The sequence below is a fragment of the Opisthorchis viverrini genome (genome assembly GCF_000715545.1).
Source record: "Opisthorchis viverrini unplaced genomic scaffold opera_v5_83, whole genome shotgun sequence".
Taxonomy (NCBI): Eukaryota; Metazoa; Platyhelminthes; class Trematoda; order Opisthorchiida; family Opisthorchiidae; genus Opisthorchis; species Opisthorchis viverrini.
The window spans coordinates 556,672-577,631 of NW_008751739.1; the positions used below are offsets into that span (position 1 = coordinate 556,672).

Genomic DNA, 20,960 nt, shown 5'->3' on the forward strand with positions numbered 1-20,960 from the left:
GAATTTATGACATGGCTCACAGTCCAAAGCAAGTGATTTTTCACCTTGCATTACGGTGTATGATGAAACTATGGAGAAACATATCTTGACTTCAACGGAAGACTAAACCGACGTTCAGCTGAATCTCTCGCTTCTGGTAGTGTTCAGCTGGATGTACTGAGCAAAATGGAGCTGTGTTAAGGAAAGATACTCCACTATTCTGAATCGCATATTTTCTGGCTATTTTTGCTCGTAGTTTAGACCATTCCAAAGGTGGGGCCCGAGTGGGAGGGAGACAGATTTCAGGAAACCATTTACCCTGGAGTCCACTGTGGACAACTTCACCGTGTGGTTTTGCTACAGCAATCTAACGACTGAGATTTTCAATCCACCAATTTGCCTCCTGTGAAGCTATGCTTGAACTAAACTTTTGGAAACCATAGGATCGGAGGGGTTGATCTTGTCTTTTGGCCAGTCATTGGATGTTCCGGCAAGTAAACAGGCGGATAGGATTCTGAAAAGAGACGCACAGCAGTGCGCGCATGCTAAAAGTTTCCACCTCTTGGGGCACTTTAACTTTATCCCCATGAACTAACATATTGCTATAGGAACACTAGAACTAGTTTAAATACATTTTATACATTTTATCCTGGAAGGCTTAGAAAACAACCCTGGGACGGGGTGATGTGATTTCGAGGGAATTAATGTGGAAAAGGCAAAATCTACAACAGTGGCATCTCCGTCATCATTGGGAATAGTATACCGGTGGCGCATAGTCATGAGGAAAGAATTCATCAGTGAAGGTGGAGCCGGACCAATCGAAAAGAAGCGACCACGAACTAGGTGTCCACACCTTGGAACAGCACAAAGAGCACCAGAACAGATTACGACGTTATCACTGGGTTTGACTCAACTTCCTTTGTGAACTTCGCCCAACCAGATACCACAAGACACCCACTGAAAGCAGCAGAATTCCGTTATGCTATGAAGACACCAGTGAATAAAGGTTTGGAGTAGTTTAACGTCTTTAGATTATGGGGTATACGACTCACAACCACAACTTAAGGCTGATTTTACAGCTGCTTTGCATACACGGCCCTTCAGCATTAGTGGTTTTCGTTTTGGATGCTGTGAAATAAGTTGGTCAATGTTGATCAGCTCTCACAAAGAGACTGGACCATACCATGGTGTGTAGAATTGTGCATTTTCACAATCAGTTAGGCTACACTAGGGAGTAAAAAAAACGGACCATACCATGGTGTGTAGAATTGTGCATTTTCACAATCAGTTAGGCTACACTAGGGAGTGTGCGTGTGACACTCATAGAGCTTCATACCATAATTTGCGATCAACGGGGTAGATAAGATTATTATATCGGTGGAATCTTACTAAGGAAAAACAAAACTAGTGTCTTGTGGCGTCTCAACACATAGCTGCCCAGCATGCCGTTCAAAGTGCGAAATGCTGCCAAATCACGTGGAATAAGACAGTGACAAGCAGGTATTCCGGGAGAGGATTTCATCAAGTATCCGTTGCTCGAGGACTCACCGTTTAACTCGGAATCAATGAACGGATATTATCAGAGTCGTTCTATTGAAATGGCATAACACGAACATATACTAAATTTCAATAGGTCCGGATGGGCCTTAACAGACCAATGCGGGAAACAAGGTTATTTTGGGGGCCATTGATTGACTCCTACACTTGCCTCAATCCCCAAATGACTATCTAGTCTCAACGAGTCCAGTAGTTGAATAACAGATACCACCCAAGGAGAATAACTGCACTGATGATTTCATGCAGTACTTCGAGGCTGCAGATTTGAAAAATTGTTCTCTACAACAGTCAACATCGGATCCAAATTAGAAGTCTGTCACATCAGGTGCAGATGACCTAGTTGGTGGGGCTCGACAGGTTAATATATTTACAACAGTACATTAGAATGTCATACAGACGCGACAGAAGACAAGGCCGTATTGCCCCAAATTAAGTTACAGGGTAGGGAAGGGGGCAATACTGTTGATGAATCAAACAAGAAAAAAGACGCATGTGAGAATGGAGATAGGATTTGACCGATATTCAAAACGACGGGAGGAGAATTGAACAAGTTCTCAGGCGTTACAAGGACATATCGTCAAGCAAAATAACTGCATTCTACTTGGGATCAGTTTTTAAAGACAACAAACGGACAAAAAGGTTTGGTGACATCTTCGTACTCCAGAACAAGAACGATCGGAATATAGAAGACAGAGTTCATTCGAGGCGATCGGCATGAGTGGGAATAAATGTAATTCGAAGTCAGCGGAAATGTTCTGCTTGAGTGATGTTCCTGTGTGTGTGCGTGTGTGTGACCGTGATGAAGATCCCCCGGAGAGGGTTCATGAAGATGGAATACGGACATACGGCAGTGGAATTTAATGTACTATTGCTCCTGCGAGCTGGGATGAGCTGTCCATTTGAAAGTACATTCGGCTCTGCTCCTGCGAGGACAGAGAGCTGGGGTGAGCTGTCCATTTGAAAGTACATTCGGCTCATGGACGAGAGTTGAATGGAGCGAATGAGATCAGAAAATTGCCGACTGTTAAAACCAGCAATGGTGTAGCGGCGTTTGATCACAGCAGAGTTGCTAACGTGCAGGGAGAGAGGGAGAGAAGAAAAACCACACTTCAATGACCTGTCAAATCGAGAGATAAACTGAGAGTGTACTTTAGGCGGAAACCAATGGGACGACAAGAATGCCCAAAGTTCTCCTCCAGTTTGGTTTGACTTTTTGGATGAGCTCGGTGAGATACCTCATATGCATCTTACGGTCAGAGTCCTTAAAGTGACTTCAGGATGTTGAACGGGGCTCAAAGGGGAGAATAAAGTACCAGTTCTTCTTTAGTTTGTCCATGTGCACGATTTCAGCTAGAGATTGAGCATCAGTAAGGAGAACAATATACTACCTCTACTACTTTGCTGGTCAGACTACGGGCCGCCTAAAACACTATGGAAAGGGATGCTTCTTAGAGTTTTGAAAGCCTCATCAACTCCAGCCAGGAAGAACACCGACAAGGATTTGGAGATCAACAACGTACTACTTCACAACAAAGGTTTGTGGCATCAATGCAGATAGTTAAACACTTACAGGAAGTAAGGCGCTTGACGGTAGCACAGTAATCGGGTCTTGGTTTGGCAAACTTGGCACAGAGCTCGGGCAGGCAGTCCGTGGCTAGACGGCGGTCTGATGTCGGAACTGGATGACTTGTTGCAAGAACTGAAAAGATGGGGAAACAAAAAAGAGAAGAAACAGGGTTAGATGAGATGGCACGTGAAAGACGGAGAGATGGAAGGGAAACCTGGTAGTGATAAAACAAAACCTTCAGAGCTGACTGATTCCCAACCTTTCCCACCATGGCTTGTGAGCCCTAATCACACGGCAGTTAAGCGAAGGGATATCTCAACAATGTTCCTGAATTTAATGATTTAGTGGTCAGAATTTTAAAAAAAGATATACCGGTCAAAAGTAGTCGGACCAGCGAACGCCTGTGCAGAGTCGCTTTCCTGAGTGAGAACCCAAGGAACATGGATTAACAGCGCAGTCAATGGTGGTCCTACACTAAACCCATCGTCTTCAGCGCGTCGTTGTCACAGGCACTATCGCTTCCAATATATGACTTCTCCATAATCATCGTTATCCTCGGTGGATGAAAAGGTAACGCCTGAAGACAGTGCAGAGCTGACGCATGATTCTTAGCTGACAACTCAGGGGGGCGAGATGGCCCAAGTGGTTAGAGCGCGAATTTACTGACCGGAAGGTTCGTGGTTCGAATCCGACCTCCGCCACTCGACTTCCCCTGTCTAGGCTTGGGCAACCTGGCAGTATCCTAGCCCTCGTGCTTCCTTCGGGTGGCATGGCAGTTAGGCACCGGAAGGGTGCTACAGCTGAACGCTTTCTTTTTCTTTCTGACAACTCAGGACTGAAATGAGAGTGTGTAGGTGGGCATGGTGTCGAAGGGATAAGCAGAGAGAGCCTAAGCACGATGTCACAGACATGAGCATCACCACATATCTACATCAAACAAGTGTGGGCTCTGAAGCGAAAAAAAACAAATCGCTGAAATGAACAAAACCAATCTTGACCCCAAAATACACCCGAATACGATGACAACAAGTTAAATTATAAGAAAGAGGTTACATGGAATTAAGTGACGTAAGATGTGCAGTAACAAGAACTTCAATGACTCGTCATTATCGTCATAGGGAGCAATACAATAGCAGTAAACACAATGAAACCCCCAAAAATAGATACGTTTAACAGGGCTTTTTATTGATACATCAAGCGATAGAGCAGACAAGTTTCCTTCTAAAAAAACTTTCTATTGCCTGACAGACCGACTGCGTCGCGTTCAGTAACAACTCTATGTAAGCACGTATTGCAGATCTTTTTACGCGAATCCTATTTCCTCACATGGTGTGGAGGTGCCGATTTGTTTTCCTCCGACGTACCACCAAAGTCATCAGTATCGTTTTCCCACATTCCAAGTGAGTTTATCATCCTGATGCAGCAAGAAGTCCTACATCACCCATGACAGAAAATTCGTAAAATCTTTGCGGTTGCTGCAGTAAGTCTGGGAGACGTTCATCGGGCACTTACCCAGGTGGTGGTGGATCATGCAACGGAAAGCTCACAGTGGTCGGAGAGCGTCTTCCGGGTATACTGTCTCATGCCAAAGACGAAGCATTCAATGCACCAGCCGACCAAACACAGAGAAGGAAAACAGTTTATAATCGCTGAATGAACAAAACCAATCTTGACCCCAAAATACACCCGAATACGATGACAACAAGTTAAATTATAAGAAAGAGGTTACATGGAATTAAGTGACGTAAGATGTGCAGTAACAAGAACTTCAATGACTCGTCATTATCGTCATAGGGAGCAATACAATAGCAGTAAACACAATGAAACCCCCAAAAATAGATACGTTTAACAGGGCTTTTTATTGATACATCAAGCGATAGAGCAGACAAGTTTCCTTCTAAAAAAACTTTCTATTGCCTGACAGACCGACTGCGTCGCGTTCAGTAACAACTCTATGTAAGCACGTATTGCAGATCTTTTTACGCGAATCCTATTTCCTCACATGGTGTGGAGGTGCCGATTTGTTTTCCTCCGACGTACCACCAAAGTCATCAGTATCATTTTCCCACATTCCAAGTGAGTTTATCATCCTGATGCAGCAAGAAGTCCTACATCACCCATGACAGAAAATTCGTAAAATCTTTGCGGTTGCTGCAGTAAGTCTGGGAGACGTTCATCGGGCACTTACCCAGGTGGTGGTGGATCATGCAACGGAAAGCTCACAGTGGTCGGAGAGCGTCTTCCGGGTATACTGTCTCATGCCAAAGACGAAGCATTCAATGCACCAGCCGACCAAACACAGAGAAGGAAAACAGTTTATAGTTGAGCACACGAGTCACGGTTTTATCAGCTTCCTTCTAAAAGGGACTTCCAAATATTTGACGAGTCCCCTATCAAGCGGTTTGTGTTGCAAACGGTTGATGCTGACCAACTTCACGCTATCAAGGTACCCACACGAACTTACCAAGCAACGATGAGATTGTAATGTTTTGTGTGGTGTTTTGATTGTTCACGTTTCGGAAACAAATATCGATGGCTTTTGGGCCTCAGCCGAGAGGCCTACAAGATTTGACGGAAGACAATCTAGCTGTAAGCGCGTGTGTAGCGCTAACGTGTTCTCAATCCTTCGCCTTCATTGGCAAACAAGCGTTGAGACGCCATCCTCAACACGGTCAACAATGTCCTCTACGAAGTCACATTCTGACGAAGGGACGCTAGCTTGATGTGGTGGCTGGGTTTGACTACTGCAGGGAACCCGTCAGCTAAACAGACCAGAATTTTATCCCTCAGGGCTCCACGAGGCCAGAGACTTGAGCTTGACAAGCAACAAGTGTATTGCTAGTAATCGTATTACGAGTCGGTCTTGTCTGTCTGCCGTGTGGTACCAGATACCTGGATGGAAGCCCTTCGATATGAAGTTATTTATTAGCAAACACGAAACAAGCGGTTGCAAGCTATTAGACACGAAAGTAAACATGTCAGAAATTTTGGAAAGTGAACATTCCCAAGTGTACTCTTGAACTTCCCTGGGCCTTCTTCGAATATTAAACAGTCATAAATGAACACTGCAAAGGAGTCCCATAATTTCCATAATAACCTCTACTTGGCGCCAGCTAGGGGGCGGAGCCAGTACACTAGACAATAAACTACTTGCATGCCCCATCAGCAGTATACACCGTTACACCCGTAGTTTGTACGGTTTGTTGGGATTGGATTTTCGAGAATCTAAGATTGTCGCCATACTAGAGTTTCAGAGAGGCAGAAAACATACATTCATCGATTTCGGATGACGGGTATCATCAGACCAAGAAGACATTGGATGACCAAACTGGTCGATCGATGAGTAGTGGGAAATGATCAAGTACGGTAAAAGACGATAATTTCAACCATCGAATAGAGTAAATAGCTATCAAATAATTGGACTAATGTTTGGTTTTGATAGGAATCACGTTGGATGAGTTAGCTGCACGAAGCCGTTCTGCGGGAGTTGATCACCATGTTGAGCCAACATTCGACATCACTTAACGCGCATCGCAGGGTGTATGGAGCAATGTGAATAAACGTAAATCTGAGACGTTCCAACAAGTAATGTGAGGGAAAGTAGGTAGGCTGGACTCAATCAAGAAAGTGAAGTCAACCCATGCAAAAAACTGAGAAGCTTCGTAGGACCATTCACTGCCTGTTGAGAATCATCAGCAATCACACCTAAAAAATCTACGAAGAGGTTTGACGTCACAAACTTTCAAACGGTAGCTGAACAATCCACGTTCATTCTACGAGTGGATGATAAAAAAATGATTGAACAGGACAATGACACTACTCACCTTTCAGTTACGCGCCTGATCTAATAAGGTCTATTCCCCAACTGAGTCACCGTTTGCATTAGGATAGTGCGAGTCAAGGTGTACCAAAAAACGCCATTACTTAGGGTTCTTGATCAAATGTCAAGTTCGTCTTGCACAAAGAGACACTAGCTTAGTATTCAAGCGGTTCATATTTCCGGGTATTCTTTGATAGGGTTCATTGACGTTTGCTCGTCCGATCACTGAGTAATTCACTCTGGCGAATTAAATTCATTCCCATTACTAGAAGATATATTGGTTGGTGGATAACAACCTAAGTTTAACTACCACCACAAACGTTCCAACCTGGATGAGATGCTCAACCGCTACCCGGTGAAAAACTGTTACGCCGCGTTAGGCGTTTAGGGCTGAACATCCAAAACAAGACAATGGGCGAAGAACGGACAGGTTCTCTAATCTTAAAAGTTAGAGCATTGGTATTGCAAAAGAGGCAGTAATGCGGCTGTTTCATACAAACGTCAAGTTTCTGAACACAAAAACATCCCTACAGCGAGGGTGTACATAAAGTGCTAAAGGTATCAAAATCTGATTTCGAGTACATCAAACGGTATCAGCGGGAATAACTCACGTAAATGATCATTGCGGATCCACCCTCGACAACATTGCGCTCGATATCGCGAAGAGGGCAGTTCTCCAGAGACAAAATCTTCAAGTTTTTGCACAGAGATAATTCGACTGGTAGGCTGTTGAGATTCAGATTGTCGTTTAGATGCAATTCTTGTAAGGCAGACATATTACCTGTGAGAAGGCAAAATAAGCACGACAAACAAACATGACATGAGAAAGACTGAACGTGAATCAAAGTGCAATATAGTTGGTGTATATGATGAATCTCTATAAGCAAATCGAATTGCATTGTAATATACAAGCGAGGTGAACTTTTATGGTCCTAGTTATTACTAGTGTTAATAATAATAACTATTATTTCACCAACATACTGAGATGAGAACGGAATAAAGAGATTTACCAACCTAAGCGCTGTTGAGGGAGCGCTTGGCATGGGGAGAGAAAGAGAAACTGGTTCCGGCTGTTACGTCTGCCGTTTGCCCAGTAGACCATATTCCGCAACGAGGCGCACGATAACTACCAGTGTGAATATCCAAGGGACGAGGAGAGTTAGGAATACAGAAAAGTTCCCTCACGGTGAACGTGAACGGAGCCGACCGAGGATAGTCACTGCATTGGAACGAAAGCCATAGTGTTCTAGCCTACTGCACGTCCGATACTTAAAACAAATCTGGGCGGCACCTCTACGTCCATTTTGTTCTGAGGGGAAACGGCTGAACTAGTGATGATAACGAAGGTATAGTTGTTACAACTGAAATAAGAGTCACAACATAGATACGATCAAATAGAGAAGTGACTACTGTAGTGCTCACCGCTGTACGGAGGTATCAATGCAAACAATTCTGAGCTCGGCACTCTTGAAATTTACAGCAGACGACTACAAGTAACACAGTTCCAGTTATGATGGACTGTGTACCAAACTAGTCGGAACGTACCATTGACAATACACAGGGACCAAACATAACTTGAATTAGGACAGCTGGAATCGCAGAGTCAATCGCCACGATTTGTGCATCAGTTTTTTTTTAAATCGGGCTAGATCGTGAATAAACAACAATGAAAAATGGGACTCTGGCTCTTCTTTAACTCTCAGGTGTCTCGCAAAGCAGTACCTGAGCAATAACGAAGTATCGCCAGATCGGTTGCTTTGCTCGACGGCAGAGTAACACCCAAAAGTAACAGACCACACCATCGATCAACCGGGAAAACAAAGTAAACTGCACATCAGAGCTCACCAGATGGGTCGTCACAATAGCCATTAGTGTCAGGAATACCCTGAATATGGAACACAACGAACCATTGACGACTAGTTCGGGATATATATCCATAGTAGCGCGACGTAGAGAAGTCTTCCAGTGAATGCCAGACTGAATGCAACTTGACCTACGATCGTGGCACCCAAAGCCTAGGGTGGTGGTGGGGTGGCCTAGGGGAGTGCCAGTCTGGCCTTACTCTATGACTTGTGGCGTGTAGCCACGGCGAATTCATGTAGTCAAACAAAATCGTTTCAGGCACCAAATGTCCGTAACTTTGCTGCGAGAAAGGCCGCTTGTTGTTGAAAGACCCAACTATCCTCGCCAGTGAATGAAAGGGATGAATGATCATTATAAACTATCAATTGTATTTAAATCATCCGACCAACTTGTAATAGATGGCATGTCATTCTCAGGAATATCAGGTGCGATCAATGATTGGCCATGTGACAACTTCATTCTCGTCACCAGGTGGCATATGCCGTAGAGCACTAAAGACAGCATTCATACGCATGTCTAGCCTTGAGGGACCAAAACAAACAAAGTGAGGAGGCAGATTGTTTCGTACACCACCAGACGGTTGTTGTAATAATAGAATATTTACAACCAAACAAAGTATGGCAATAATGTTCCGAACACCTTAATCGCCAGATTATCTTTTTCGCGGGGGAACAGGAAATGAGTTTAATCGCACAGGCTACGCGAGAAGCGTAGACAACCAAACAAAGTATGGCAATAATGTCCCGACCACCTTAATCGCCAGATTATCTTCTTCGCGGGGGAACAGGAAATGAATTTAATCGCACAGGCTACGCGAGAAGCGTATCATGTCAAGCATGTGTAAAAGGATTGGTGGTAGGTGAAATATATATGTTGATGCTACACTTGTGCCCGCGATGACCACTGACCGGTCTACAACGACAAGAAAGTCGGGAATGCACACAGATCTATCACACATTGGGAGGCACTGAGACAAGAGACGACCAGTAGGAAGAACTAATGTGCGTGTGCCTCACAAGCTTCGTCAGGCCTACAAATTCCAGTTTTAGGTGGTTAGATTCCCTAGCTCGAGAACAGACTGGTCTGCTGAGTAGTTCAAATGGCTGTCTAGATACAAGAGTACATATGTATGGCCTTGGCAGTGTGAGCTTAAGTGCACGAAAGTGTGCAGCGAATGAAGGCAGCACTAAGTAAAAATTAAAAAAACAACTAGCGATCACGGAATGTATCGTTCAGTCTGCTAGCCAATCGTCAAAACCATGCAACTTATGGGTCTCATCTTGGAAGCGCAGACACGTGACTAGATTTTGCAGTGCGAATATCCTAATACTAGATCGCGTTTGTGATGTCGAACTAAATAGTGCCATTCTTTTCATATACAATGTCAACAAAACCCACGTGAGAGAAACTTGGCGAGGTGCATTATGAAGCAAGCCAGGAAATCGATCAATCAATCCTGAGAAATACTGAGTGAGGTCAATAGCCAGTAATGTAATGTGTTTAAGCCTGGATTAAATAGGATACTTCAAACAACGTTAACTACAGCTTTTTAAAGATGCCTGACACACATCCCCAACACTACGGAGTACACACACAACGGGACGCATGAAAACTTAGACGAATGAGACCTCACATGCTAGCATGCTGTCCAGTTTCTGGCTTTCCACTTTGAATCAGTCACTTGTTCCTTGACATAGGCTGCTCTCGGCTATTGAAAAGCCGTGGGATGGTATATCCATATTTTGACTGACACCTTTGAAACACTGTGACCCACGTGAAGTTTTGTTTAGTTGCGGGATTCCTTATTCGTTTATTGGTTCAACTACTGAAAAGATTCATCACACAAAGCTGGACCCATGTGGCTTGGTTACTAGACCGCTGAACGAGACTCACCAAGGGCAGTAAGGCGACATAATGACTGCGCCCGCGGTGAACTGCCGCTATGTGTAACACAAACGGTCAGTATAAGTCGAAACCTGGAGGCCAAACAGATACTGACGAAGCGCCACTGCTGTGCAGCCTAGTCGGAATAACACAGTGAGCAGTCCCCCCATTTCCTTACGAACATATTATCCAAATATTCGCTGTTCGTTGCGAGCTTGTGGTTCACTGAGGAGACGCAGAAATCCAATTTTATCAACAATTCAAGACACTGATTCCGTACCCACTGAATTCATCCTACCAGTTCAACATATTATCCATTCGCTGTTCGTTGCGAGCTTGTGGTTCACTGAGGAGACGCAGAAATCCAATTTTATCAACAATTCAAGACACTGATTCATTCCCCACTGAATTCATCCTACCAGTTCAAATCAATGTTGAGAAGCCAAAAAGAACTTCACGGCTGTTTGAGCTTATTGGGAATCCTTAACAAATCTCAAGAGAAAGTCGTTTCCGCGGCCTAAACATTGCTCCTGACAATGATGATGATGATGAAACATTGCTCCTCAGGTGGGAGTGGGTAGTTAGTAGTGTGATTACATGGAAATCTGCAAGAACGTCTGCTGAACATCGCCACCCGGAGAACTTCGATGCCACCTCAGTTGTGCGCAATTGCCTTGGGTTTACTTGGAAACCTGTTTTCTTGGGCTCAGTTCTGTAGAACTCAATGGTTGCAAACAAGGAACCAAGTTGCCCCAATAGTTGCTGAGAAACCCACGATAACCAACTGTTTTTGAGCCGAACGAAGCCCATTTTTCCTAACTAGTAGCAAACAACTCATGACGCTGGGAATCCAACTGAAGCCGAATTAACCATGCAACTTTCATCGGTATCTCTGCAAGCCACAGTCAAAGTTGCGTTCCGATGGCTGAAAATCGATTCTTCATCCAAAAACATCTTGATTAGTATACATAGACAAGTGATTTTCAGTTAGGTCATTCACTGCTGTATCATACCACCCACTCATTGGTAGTTACGTTTCAATGTCCGAACATTGGGGGTTAAAGTCTTAACACAGAACTTGTTCATAGTTTCGTTTTTCAATAAGTTTCCGAGAGAAAACGCTGAAATAAATCAGAACACCGAACCGAGTATGGTGGAAACAAGCATAGTAGACCCAAATTCCGTCAGAATCAGACCTCAGCGTTTCGTAGTGCGGTCCATTCTCGTAAATCGCGCTAAATTTCCTCACAATACGACGGGAACTCAAAGTATGTGTACGTTGGACACAATCATTAATAAGGGTTCATAGTGAATCGATGCATCTGTGAAGAATTGGTGCTCCCGATGGAGAAAACCACCGCTTATCAGTGACATATGCACAGTGTTTCAGTCAGGCAGCGAAAAATTGAACCAGAATTCCTGTTCAAGTTCCAGAAATACGATCTTACGAGGTACTGGGAGATCCAGTTATGGTAAGTCAGAAAGAACCTAATGATCAGTCACATGCAGTCCCCCCCCGCGACAAAACTAAGTGATATTGTGCAATCTCAGTTGCAGCTACTGTGACCAGTACGAGACAGGACAGAGCATAATCCAAGTCAGCATTTACGAAAGAGTGAGGTAAATCATTATAAGAGTTGCTTGACAATCAAGATAAGTCATGATGATTAATCGTGGATGCCTCCTGTAGATATCGCTGGTCTGTGGGTTTGTAAGTGCTACGGCAATTTAGTTGAGTTAAGTGCACTTCAGATCTAAGCTACTTCTGCTGATGAACCCTCTTTCTGATAGCCGCACACAATCAAGCGTCAGCCCAGCTGATCTAAAGCCGTCCTCCACACGATTGCCAGTTGTATGCTCTATATTCTATTTACACTGGGATCCTTGACGATTTCCACCACCTCGGCCGTCGGTCTCTGTGAAGTGGACCGTAGTCCTCAATAACTTCTAAATCTACTTTGTGTCCTATGTTCAGTGCATATCCATGCAGTAACGCTTGATATTCATTTACGTTTCTCGGTGGTCTGCTTATTTTTCTTCTGAGCTCTCCCGTTCCGATGCGAAGTTCCCTGGTCGTGTCCTACGTATACATTAGTGCAGTCATTGAATTTAGTTCTATAGACACAATCTCCGGCTATGTTCGCTGGCGATCCTTCAATTGCACCAGTCCCTTCTGGAAAGCGACTCTTTAACTGTGTTTAGAACCCTTCGGACGATCTCCGAAGTCCCTAATTCATATGGAATAACAGCAGTCCCAATCCACTCCCTGTTAGGTTTTGCGACCGGTAACAACACCTTTCGCAATTGACATCTAGTTAAACTAGCTGGATATCCACTACCCCCAAAGTTTGTTTTTTTGCTTCAATTTGGACAGCATTCTTTGTCCATAAAGCCCCTAATCGGCTATAAATGGATGAGACAATATTGGAGAATACCGACTTCGGATGGGCAGACGAGTAGCTCAAAATCGCCCCAGTGCCAATTGGCTTCTCATACACTGTGGTCTTTAGCTTCATCTCGACTTTGCATCATGTAGTCTAAAGATGACAATGTACCCAAAGTTGACTCTATCTCCATACTAAACTTGATGTTTGGATTCAGGTTATTCAGATAATTGTAAAACTTACAGACCTTGTCTTGTTTCATCACGATGAAAGTGCTATTCTACATAACGTAATCCCACAAACTATGGTTGCAGTAAAAAACCTTTCCATAGTGGAGCTGTTCTCGGGGAGGAGTAAGTGAACTTGATCAAGAGCTGCTTGATTCCCAAAACGTCTAGTCATGTGCACAAAACGTGGTCGGACCGAATGCGTGATGACAAAAAGACGTTCGGCTGGGCTCTGTTTTAAAAAGATGATAAAAATGACATTTCTCACGAGAGACGTCGGAAACTAAAGTAATCATTCTTGTTTCGTCTTTTTGACCGAGGAAGCAAGTGTCTTGGCAACCAAAATAAGAAACCTCCTGTGGTCGCACCTCATGTGATGCGGCAACTTCACAAAAGTGTTGCCATAGTTACACACCTACGCGGAACAGACACGACTGACTAGAACAGTTTGGTCACGTGAGCCCACTCACCCAATTCTGGAGGTAGACGTTGTATATCATTCTCACCGGCCTTGATGACTTTCAGTTTTGGCAAGTTCCTGGAAGAAAGAACCACGTAGAGAATGATGGAGAAGGCAGTCGACCAAAGGGGAGAAGAACATCTGGAAGGTAGGACAATCCAGCACCAGCTCGAGATAGCTCACTGGCTAAAGTGGTCATTTACTGACCAGAAGGTCCGTGGTTCAAACCCGACAACTGCATCTCGACCGATTCTGTCTAGGCTTGGCAGTATCCTAGCCCCCGTGCTTCCTACTGGGGACACTGCAGCTAAGTACCAGAAGGGTGACACGGCTGAGCGATTATTGTTAATACCCAACACTAGCCGCTAATCGATGGTGAGGACAAGGTTTCGAAATTTGAGAAACTGAGCAAAACAATCCAGCCCACACAGAATATGGATAAACGAATCAGTTTGGGGAACGCGTCATTACCGCGACAGATACATGTCGGGATAGGTGATGAAAATGAGATAGAGCAGAAGGCTGGAAAGACAAAAGAACCGAACGGACAGCCATGGGCAACCGTGTAAACAGGTTTGTTATTCTCGGAAATTGGTAGCCGATTTGAAGATTCAGGTAGTTCCACTCAGTCAACGGATCGGGCGTTCACATCATCGAAATACCCAAAACGCTAGTGTAACTTGCTAGGACTGTGCGAATCGACCCGACTAGGTTTCAGTCTGCGAGCCTACAGATAAATGCAGAAGGCGACGACGATGTCTGCTTACTGAACATGTTATCAACGCTTTCAACCGAACAAAGACCACGGAACGTTCTGCGGTAGAGAATGGCCAGATAGGAGGAATATTGCCCGGCGCACGCCAGGATTATCACATAAAAAACCTTCGTATACCATTCGTTAACTGTGTTATCAGTCTAAATGGCACAAATTTGGCTTTTTCTGGAGGAAAACTCATGATCACGAGCGACAGGCTACCAGAGGAAAGCATAGTCATCTGTACCAGATAAGGATAATATATTTACCGTAAAATTTTGTTTTATTGTCTGTTCAGCTTCAATGCTACATACCGCAGCCATGGTAGATGTTCAGTGATGTTACTTGGAGACACTATTGGTCAACCCAAATCAAACCATGTCCGTAGAAGCCAGTGGTGCAACTGCATAATCTAGGAGTGTTGCCATAGCCATCTCGTGGACGTCACGTATAGACCCAAGCAAGTGACAAAAGGCACTGATTGTCATTGTGAATCTCCCCTTTGATCGAAGCAATCGGCGTCTTTTGCATAGTTGCAGGGAGTTCACCTCTTCGAATGGAGAAACCTTCGGCTCAAGATTGTTTCCTAAGTAGGAATGTTTCGTTTTGGTCTGTCACCTCAAGAACGTAGTGCTGTGAGAGACTTGGGTGATCGGCTGACTGAATAAACTTCGTGCTGATATCAAATGAACAGTCGATCCTAATTATCCAACAATTCCGATTCTGCGTATCCAGCCTTAGTATAGGTGAAATATGCTCTGCAATACCACGAGCCTACTGCGTACGATTAGGATACAAAAAAATACAAGAATCGAAAGTTATTTTGCGAGGAAACCACCAGTCAGAAGAGACCATATTCAACTGAATCATTGAAGCTCAGTTGACTCCATAGGACCATCCTTTAGAAGAGACCTATCTGGTGGGTTTAACGGAAGTGAAAGACGTGTAGTTCGCAGTCTGAAAGATAAACCACTTCTCAAAAAAAGTAAAAGGAGGCTAACGAGAACTGTACCTGAAGAGCATACTTTTACTGATCAAACGTGTTTCTGTTCGCAAAACTATAGTCATTTGTGTTTGAAGCGATTAAAAACCATGCAACAATCGCTCAGCTTAAGACCCTTTCAGTGCATGGTGGCCATGCCGCCCGGAGAAAGCACCAGGGTTGAGATACTGTCAAGTTGCCCAAGTCTAGACAACAGCAGTCGAGATTCAGAGACTCGGTTCGAACCACAGACCTTCCGATCAATAAGCTTAGTCCTTAACCCCTGAGCTATCTCGAAAACAAAGTTGATTGTCTAGAACTCAGAATGCTAGGAACAGATCAAGCAAGCTGCGAAACTCAAACGGTATCTACCATCACTTACTCTACGCTTCGGGGGAACGTTGTCAATCGATTGGAGAGAACATTCAGCTCCTGTAAACTAACCAAACCCGAAAGGTCCTCTGGTAAAGACTCCAGTTCATTCGAATCCAGCCCAAGAATTCGCAGCTTTGAAAGCTTGGTGATCTCGTCCGGCAAAACCTGTAATAGGATGGACAAAAGTCGCGATTTAGTATGAACCTGTCGCTGGATGGTTGAGTCTGACAACTTCAACTCTCTATGAGTAGAAAGTAGTCCAGGGATACAAACGAGAAAGAAGTGGAGCAATTTGGTTACTCTGTCTGCTTCCAATTGACGGACACTCATGTGATACAAAGTACTACAAGCTATTCGTGTTTTCCCTGAATTTCTATCTTTAGTGAGTGTACCGGAACCGCTTCTTGCCAGTAAATGATGCGGATCGAGGTATGTAGCAAGGTTCCCATCCAAGCGTTTACTGAATGAGTACTAATATGTGGTGAACGAACAAGTAAATGTATATTTGGCGGAGCCGAAAGCGTTCACTTCGGAGTACGAGGACAAGCAAGCATTCAACAAGGTCTAGCTGGAAAAAAAGGAAACCGCAGGAACAAAATCGTGGGATGATCGCAGCTGACAGAGGAATCAGTTGCTTCAACCTCTGGGGACTCTTCCCTCTCTTGGAAGACAGATAGCGCTCGCACACTAAATTTTCACTTAGCAAGATTATCGAAACCCTAATAAATAAACTTCCATAAAAAGCAAATGCTGATTTTCACGCCAGGCAAACAACTCGCCTGTGACCAGAGAAAGCCGCACAGCAATTCGTGCCGAGACTAATGCGCCGACCTTAACTGAAACTAGTCGGCTGTCCGTTAGACAATGTTGTCCAACCGAGGGATAGTAGGACCGAAGAGAGCAGAGTTTGGTCGCCTTGTCGATAGTTTGAGTCAACTAATTAGGTTGTTCTGGTTTGAGCGAATCTCAAGTTTATCTACTGTGGGGAATTAAATCTAGCAAAGTCGCTTCACATTAATTGGAGTGTACTCTTTCAGTGCTCCTGATCCAGAGGAACTTTAAGTAGCCGAAATACAATGTAAACATGTAGGAGCACATTAAAAAAATTAATTTATGTATGTTTGTTTCAATGGCACTGTTCATACAGTGAAGACAAAAGCTATACTCCTAAGGCATAGGGACAATCAAAAGTTAGGCTGCCATCTCCTCGGGATGATAATGGGATATACTTTTGTAAGCGGCAATGGTGCCATCTTCAAGATTCGATACAAAAACAATCTATTTTAGGTGACTGTATCAAGGTTAGTGTCTTCCAGTAAATTCATTACTCATCTAGTCTGTCGCTCGCTGTGAGGCATCGCTTTTCACGGCCATCAACAGTAATTCAAGCAGGAGACACCGCTAATTGATCACTTCAATTAGCAAATATTCCGCGAAGTTGGCAGTTATGTAAAAAACACGTGGCTAGATCCTTATTCAGGTATTCGTCTTTGAAGGGGCTGGATTGGCAAGCGATCACACCGACATCTTGATCAGTATAGGCTGGGGTGTAAGGTTCAAAACACATATGGACAATGCAGCACAATAAACATTGGCTCCAGCTATCGACCATTATGTGGTCCCGCTAACTAACCACACCTAGGCGGAGTTTGGCGCGATTCAACTCGACAAGATCACATACGCAGGTTCAAACGACACGTGTTTTAGTCACGTGACTTGATGAAAAACCAACAACTTACGCGCAACTGATTGAAATTTAATTCCAACACTTCCAGGTGCTGTAGTTCACCTATTTCCGCCGGCAAGCTGGTCAGGCGGTTAGAGCCAAGGTTCAGTTCGACCACGGAACTCCAGTGGTGAAGATCTGAAACCGGATAGGTGAAACGAAAACAATAAGCAGTCGTGGTCATGCGGTATGATAGAAGCGTACCGTAGGGCATATTACGAGAGGAACTGATTCTCGAACGCTGTGGTGACAAGAAAAAATGGTGTGTTGTGAAGTCCATCTAAGTATGAAACACATTCATGGGTTCTTACTAGAAATACACTGCTACTCTTAACTGTGACTTTTAAAAATAAGCGGATTTGGCTGCAGTAGAGACGTTGTACAGTGATGTCCTCAAGAGAGCTTCTTTGAAGAAACGACGAGTCCAAAATGGGAATGAAATCGCAGGATGCCAAACCTATTTGCATCACGGGAGATGTGATGTCCCTTACACCGGAAAAGAAGTAATTTCAAAAAGGGCGTGTCAGAACGTATGCACGTGCAACAGAAACGCGCAGGTGTCTATTGTTCGGACCACTAGATAATGAGCATGTGATTACTTATGCTAGTCTTCGTTGTCGTACACAGGAGTTAACGGTGGCGGATAGGTCGGCCGAGGGGACTATGAACCTCATTACTATCGTTGGTGGCCAGGGCCGGTCACGTCTGCCCTTCCAACGTATCCAAAGATCACTGCGTCACCTTTCCAGTGAAACGGAAAAGTCTTCTTTTCACATTTCCATTTTTCCAGGGTCACTGATGGGCTTTCTCGCTGAATGCGAGGACACCACACACAACAGGGCCGAGTCTACTTTGACTCCAACCTTTAAGGCTGGTCACTATGGCACAACAGATACGAGGGCGATTTCTCCATGCAGAAAAGAGCTTGGGATAGTCGCGTTAAACTAAGCCTCATTGTATGCAGCTTTGGCAGCAGTAACGCCCATGTGTGCACATGTGTGAGAACATGTGCTTCAACACCGGAGCTCGAGAAGTTCATGTACCGGAAAGGACTGAAATACCCGAAACAGTGAATTCGAAGACGTGTAAATCGAAATTTATAAGAAGTTTTTGAAAGTGTATCGATTTCGATGGGAAAGGAAAAATAAACTGCTAAAAGTTAAGGGGTAAAGTTCCAGGTAGGTGGGAAGGTCGCTGATCAGCTGGTTGTTGACCTATTCGCCGAGCTCGGTAATCAACCTGAAAATGTCTCGTTATCAACTGAGGTGGTATCATCAGTGTGCTGTTGAGTGGCTACCTCCACCTAACCTGCGTGCGTTTATGTGACTTTCAAACAGCATCTGATACATACTTATGTGGTTGGATAGATTGGGTATCGTACTCGTAATGTTACTGGTCTGTTTGTGATTTGTTTTGCGTTGTGGTCTGCAGTTTTTCTTTTCGGTAGTTTTGGTCCGTCTTCTGAGCTGCATCAGTTGTGGCCTGTTCTCCCCTAGTTTGGTTGATTATTGTGGCGACTTCTATTTTCATTGGTTTTCTTTCTTTAGTCCGTTCTCAATTTGTACTGCGATCTGACTGCTTTGGGTTCGATTCGCTAGTTGTACATCCCTGTTCGGGGTAGTTTCTTTCCAGTGTTCAGCGATTTTCAACGGGGAGTTCGTCTTGTGAGTGAAGCCAAACTATACTGAAAAGCCAAGAAGCACTGTATAGCTGTTTGATCCTTGTTGAAAATCATCGACAGTGCCCACCTAACGAAGTTCCAGGGAGTTCCGAACCAGCGACCACCGGGCTGGCGATTGGAACGTTTGACCAGGAGCGGCTGATTAGCATTCTGATTAACTCGGATATGGAGTTACACATCATTCGATCGCGAAAACTACATTGCGTGATCACGTATTGACTGGTTCGTCGAGTGACGACTTCTCAGATAAGTGACATTTGAGAAGTCATCACTACAGGAGTCAGTCAATACGACCCATGACCGGCTTCGTTCTTCTTGGGGCTCATCAGGTTGGTCTAGTCCCCGAGTTTCCGTCAATCTCATGTTTTACTTGAACGCTAAATTGTACACAAGTGGCGAAAAACGGTCAGTTGGCCAAGCCTCTCGTTAGCAAATGAGTGTATTTCGCTATCCCCAGTTGTACAATTGGACGTCGTACCCACTGTTCTGAAACACAACCAAGTAGGGCTTATCCGTGTGGAGAAAGTACGTTATTTCTATGCTCGTCCTAAAACACAAAGTGGATAGGGGAGTGGAACGGCTCCTATCTACTGCACGGATAACACAAAAATCTAATCTTTCGGCGAATCATAGCAAATAATCACAGTTTTCCCGTTTCTAACTCCTCCGACAATCCTGAAAGACTTGGTTGGGTACTAGCCACGAGTCGCATACTGAGAGTAATAGCTAAGCTGGAACCTGTAAAATACCGAGTGTAGTACTGTCACTTGTGTTAGTCCTTCCACAGAACGTATCACTACATCTGCAGCACCTGTTCCTCATTCACCACGTCAGTTGTTCATATATTACAGCACTGTTGGTCACCACCAAGATGATACCACATTTCTGATGTAAGTGGCAAGATCTGTTATGCTTTCCAATTGAAATAACTGTCCACCTGACGGTGGGCGTAAAAGGAATTCTTAACCTTCTGAATGTTAGTAGTAAAGGCCACCAGAAACTTTTTCAACTTTGTGAACGGATTAGGTTCTGTTTGCTCTATTCAGCATCAAAACGAAAGCGTTGTTTGATTTGATGAAAGCTATTTCACTTCGTTGCATCTTTGAACGTCATGATTACAGCTCAACGAAAGCTTCAAGCTCTTGCACGGAAGAAGTATGTTGAAAGATTCACTGATGAATAGCGCCAGACCAATTAGATCTGAGGTGTGCACACTTTTAACATCCACAACGATCGTTCACACCTGCAAAGTTGCAGTTCACCCAGAAAGTCAGATTTTTCTCGACTGTGACCTCGTGGGACATTACAAGACGGCTTAGGGGACACCTAAGGTTTCGTTTGTCAATGTTCTGTGGCTGACATTCACTCCAATGACTTGCTTCAGATTGCGTAAGCTGCAAACGTGAGCTCTGGCTAACCATCCACAACTTCCTCATAGTGCAGGCTCCAGGTGACGTGTTACGCGTCACAAGACCGAATCACGTGTTCGTGGCGCGTGCATCATCATCATCATCGACAGCATGACATCAGTGTTCAACACCAATGCTTCACTGCCGTACAAACACGACCTATCTGTAAAGAAAAGAGTAAAGGTGGACGGGGAAGAAAAGAGAAAGGTGGACGGGGAAGGGACTTAGTGCTAGCTTAACACAATCATCCCGAGGTGCCTACACCTCCAGACATTCACTCAGGGCATTTGGA

The 20,960-nt window shown here is 44.3% G+C and overlaps 2 protein-coding genes across 2 annotated transcripts in view; one reads left to right on the forward strand and one right to left on the reverse strand.

Annotated features, from left to right (window-relative positions):
- Positions 1-1,880: 1,880 nt before the first annotated feature.
- Positions 1,881-20,960, reverse strand: part of T265_04804 (hypothetical protein) — a gene marked incomplete at both ends in the record, with an annotated part of 53,056 nt that continues 33,976 nt past the window's right edge. Inside the window, 6 exons of the mRNA XM_009169642.1 lie at positions 1,881-2,605; positions 3,107-3,235; positions 7,558-7,704; positions 13,752-13,819; positions 15,860-16,017; positions 17,592-17,716. Of these exons, the coding sequence (XP_009167906.1) occupies positions 2,592-2,605; positions 3,107-3,235; positions 7,558-7,704; positions 13,752-13,819; positions 15,860-16,017; positions 17,592-17,716 (641 nt within the window). The remainder of the gene's footprint in view (positions 2,606-3,106; positions 3,236-7,557; positions 7,705-13,751; positions 13,820-15,859; positions 16,018-17,591; positions 17,717-20,960) is intronic.
- Positions 15,588-20,960, forward strand: part of T265_04803 (hypothetical protein) — a gene marked incomplete at both ends in the record, with an annotated part of 10,072 nt that continues 4,699 nt past the window's right edge. The window contains 2 exons of the mRNA XM_009169641.1: positions 15,588-15,715; positions 20,703-20,895. Coding sequence (XP_009167905.1) covers positions 15,588-15,715; positions 20,703-20,895 — 321 coding nt within the window. The remainder of the gene's footprint in view (positions 15,716-20,702; positions 20,896-20,960) is intronic.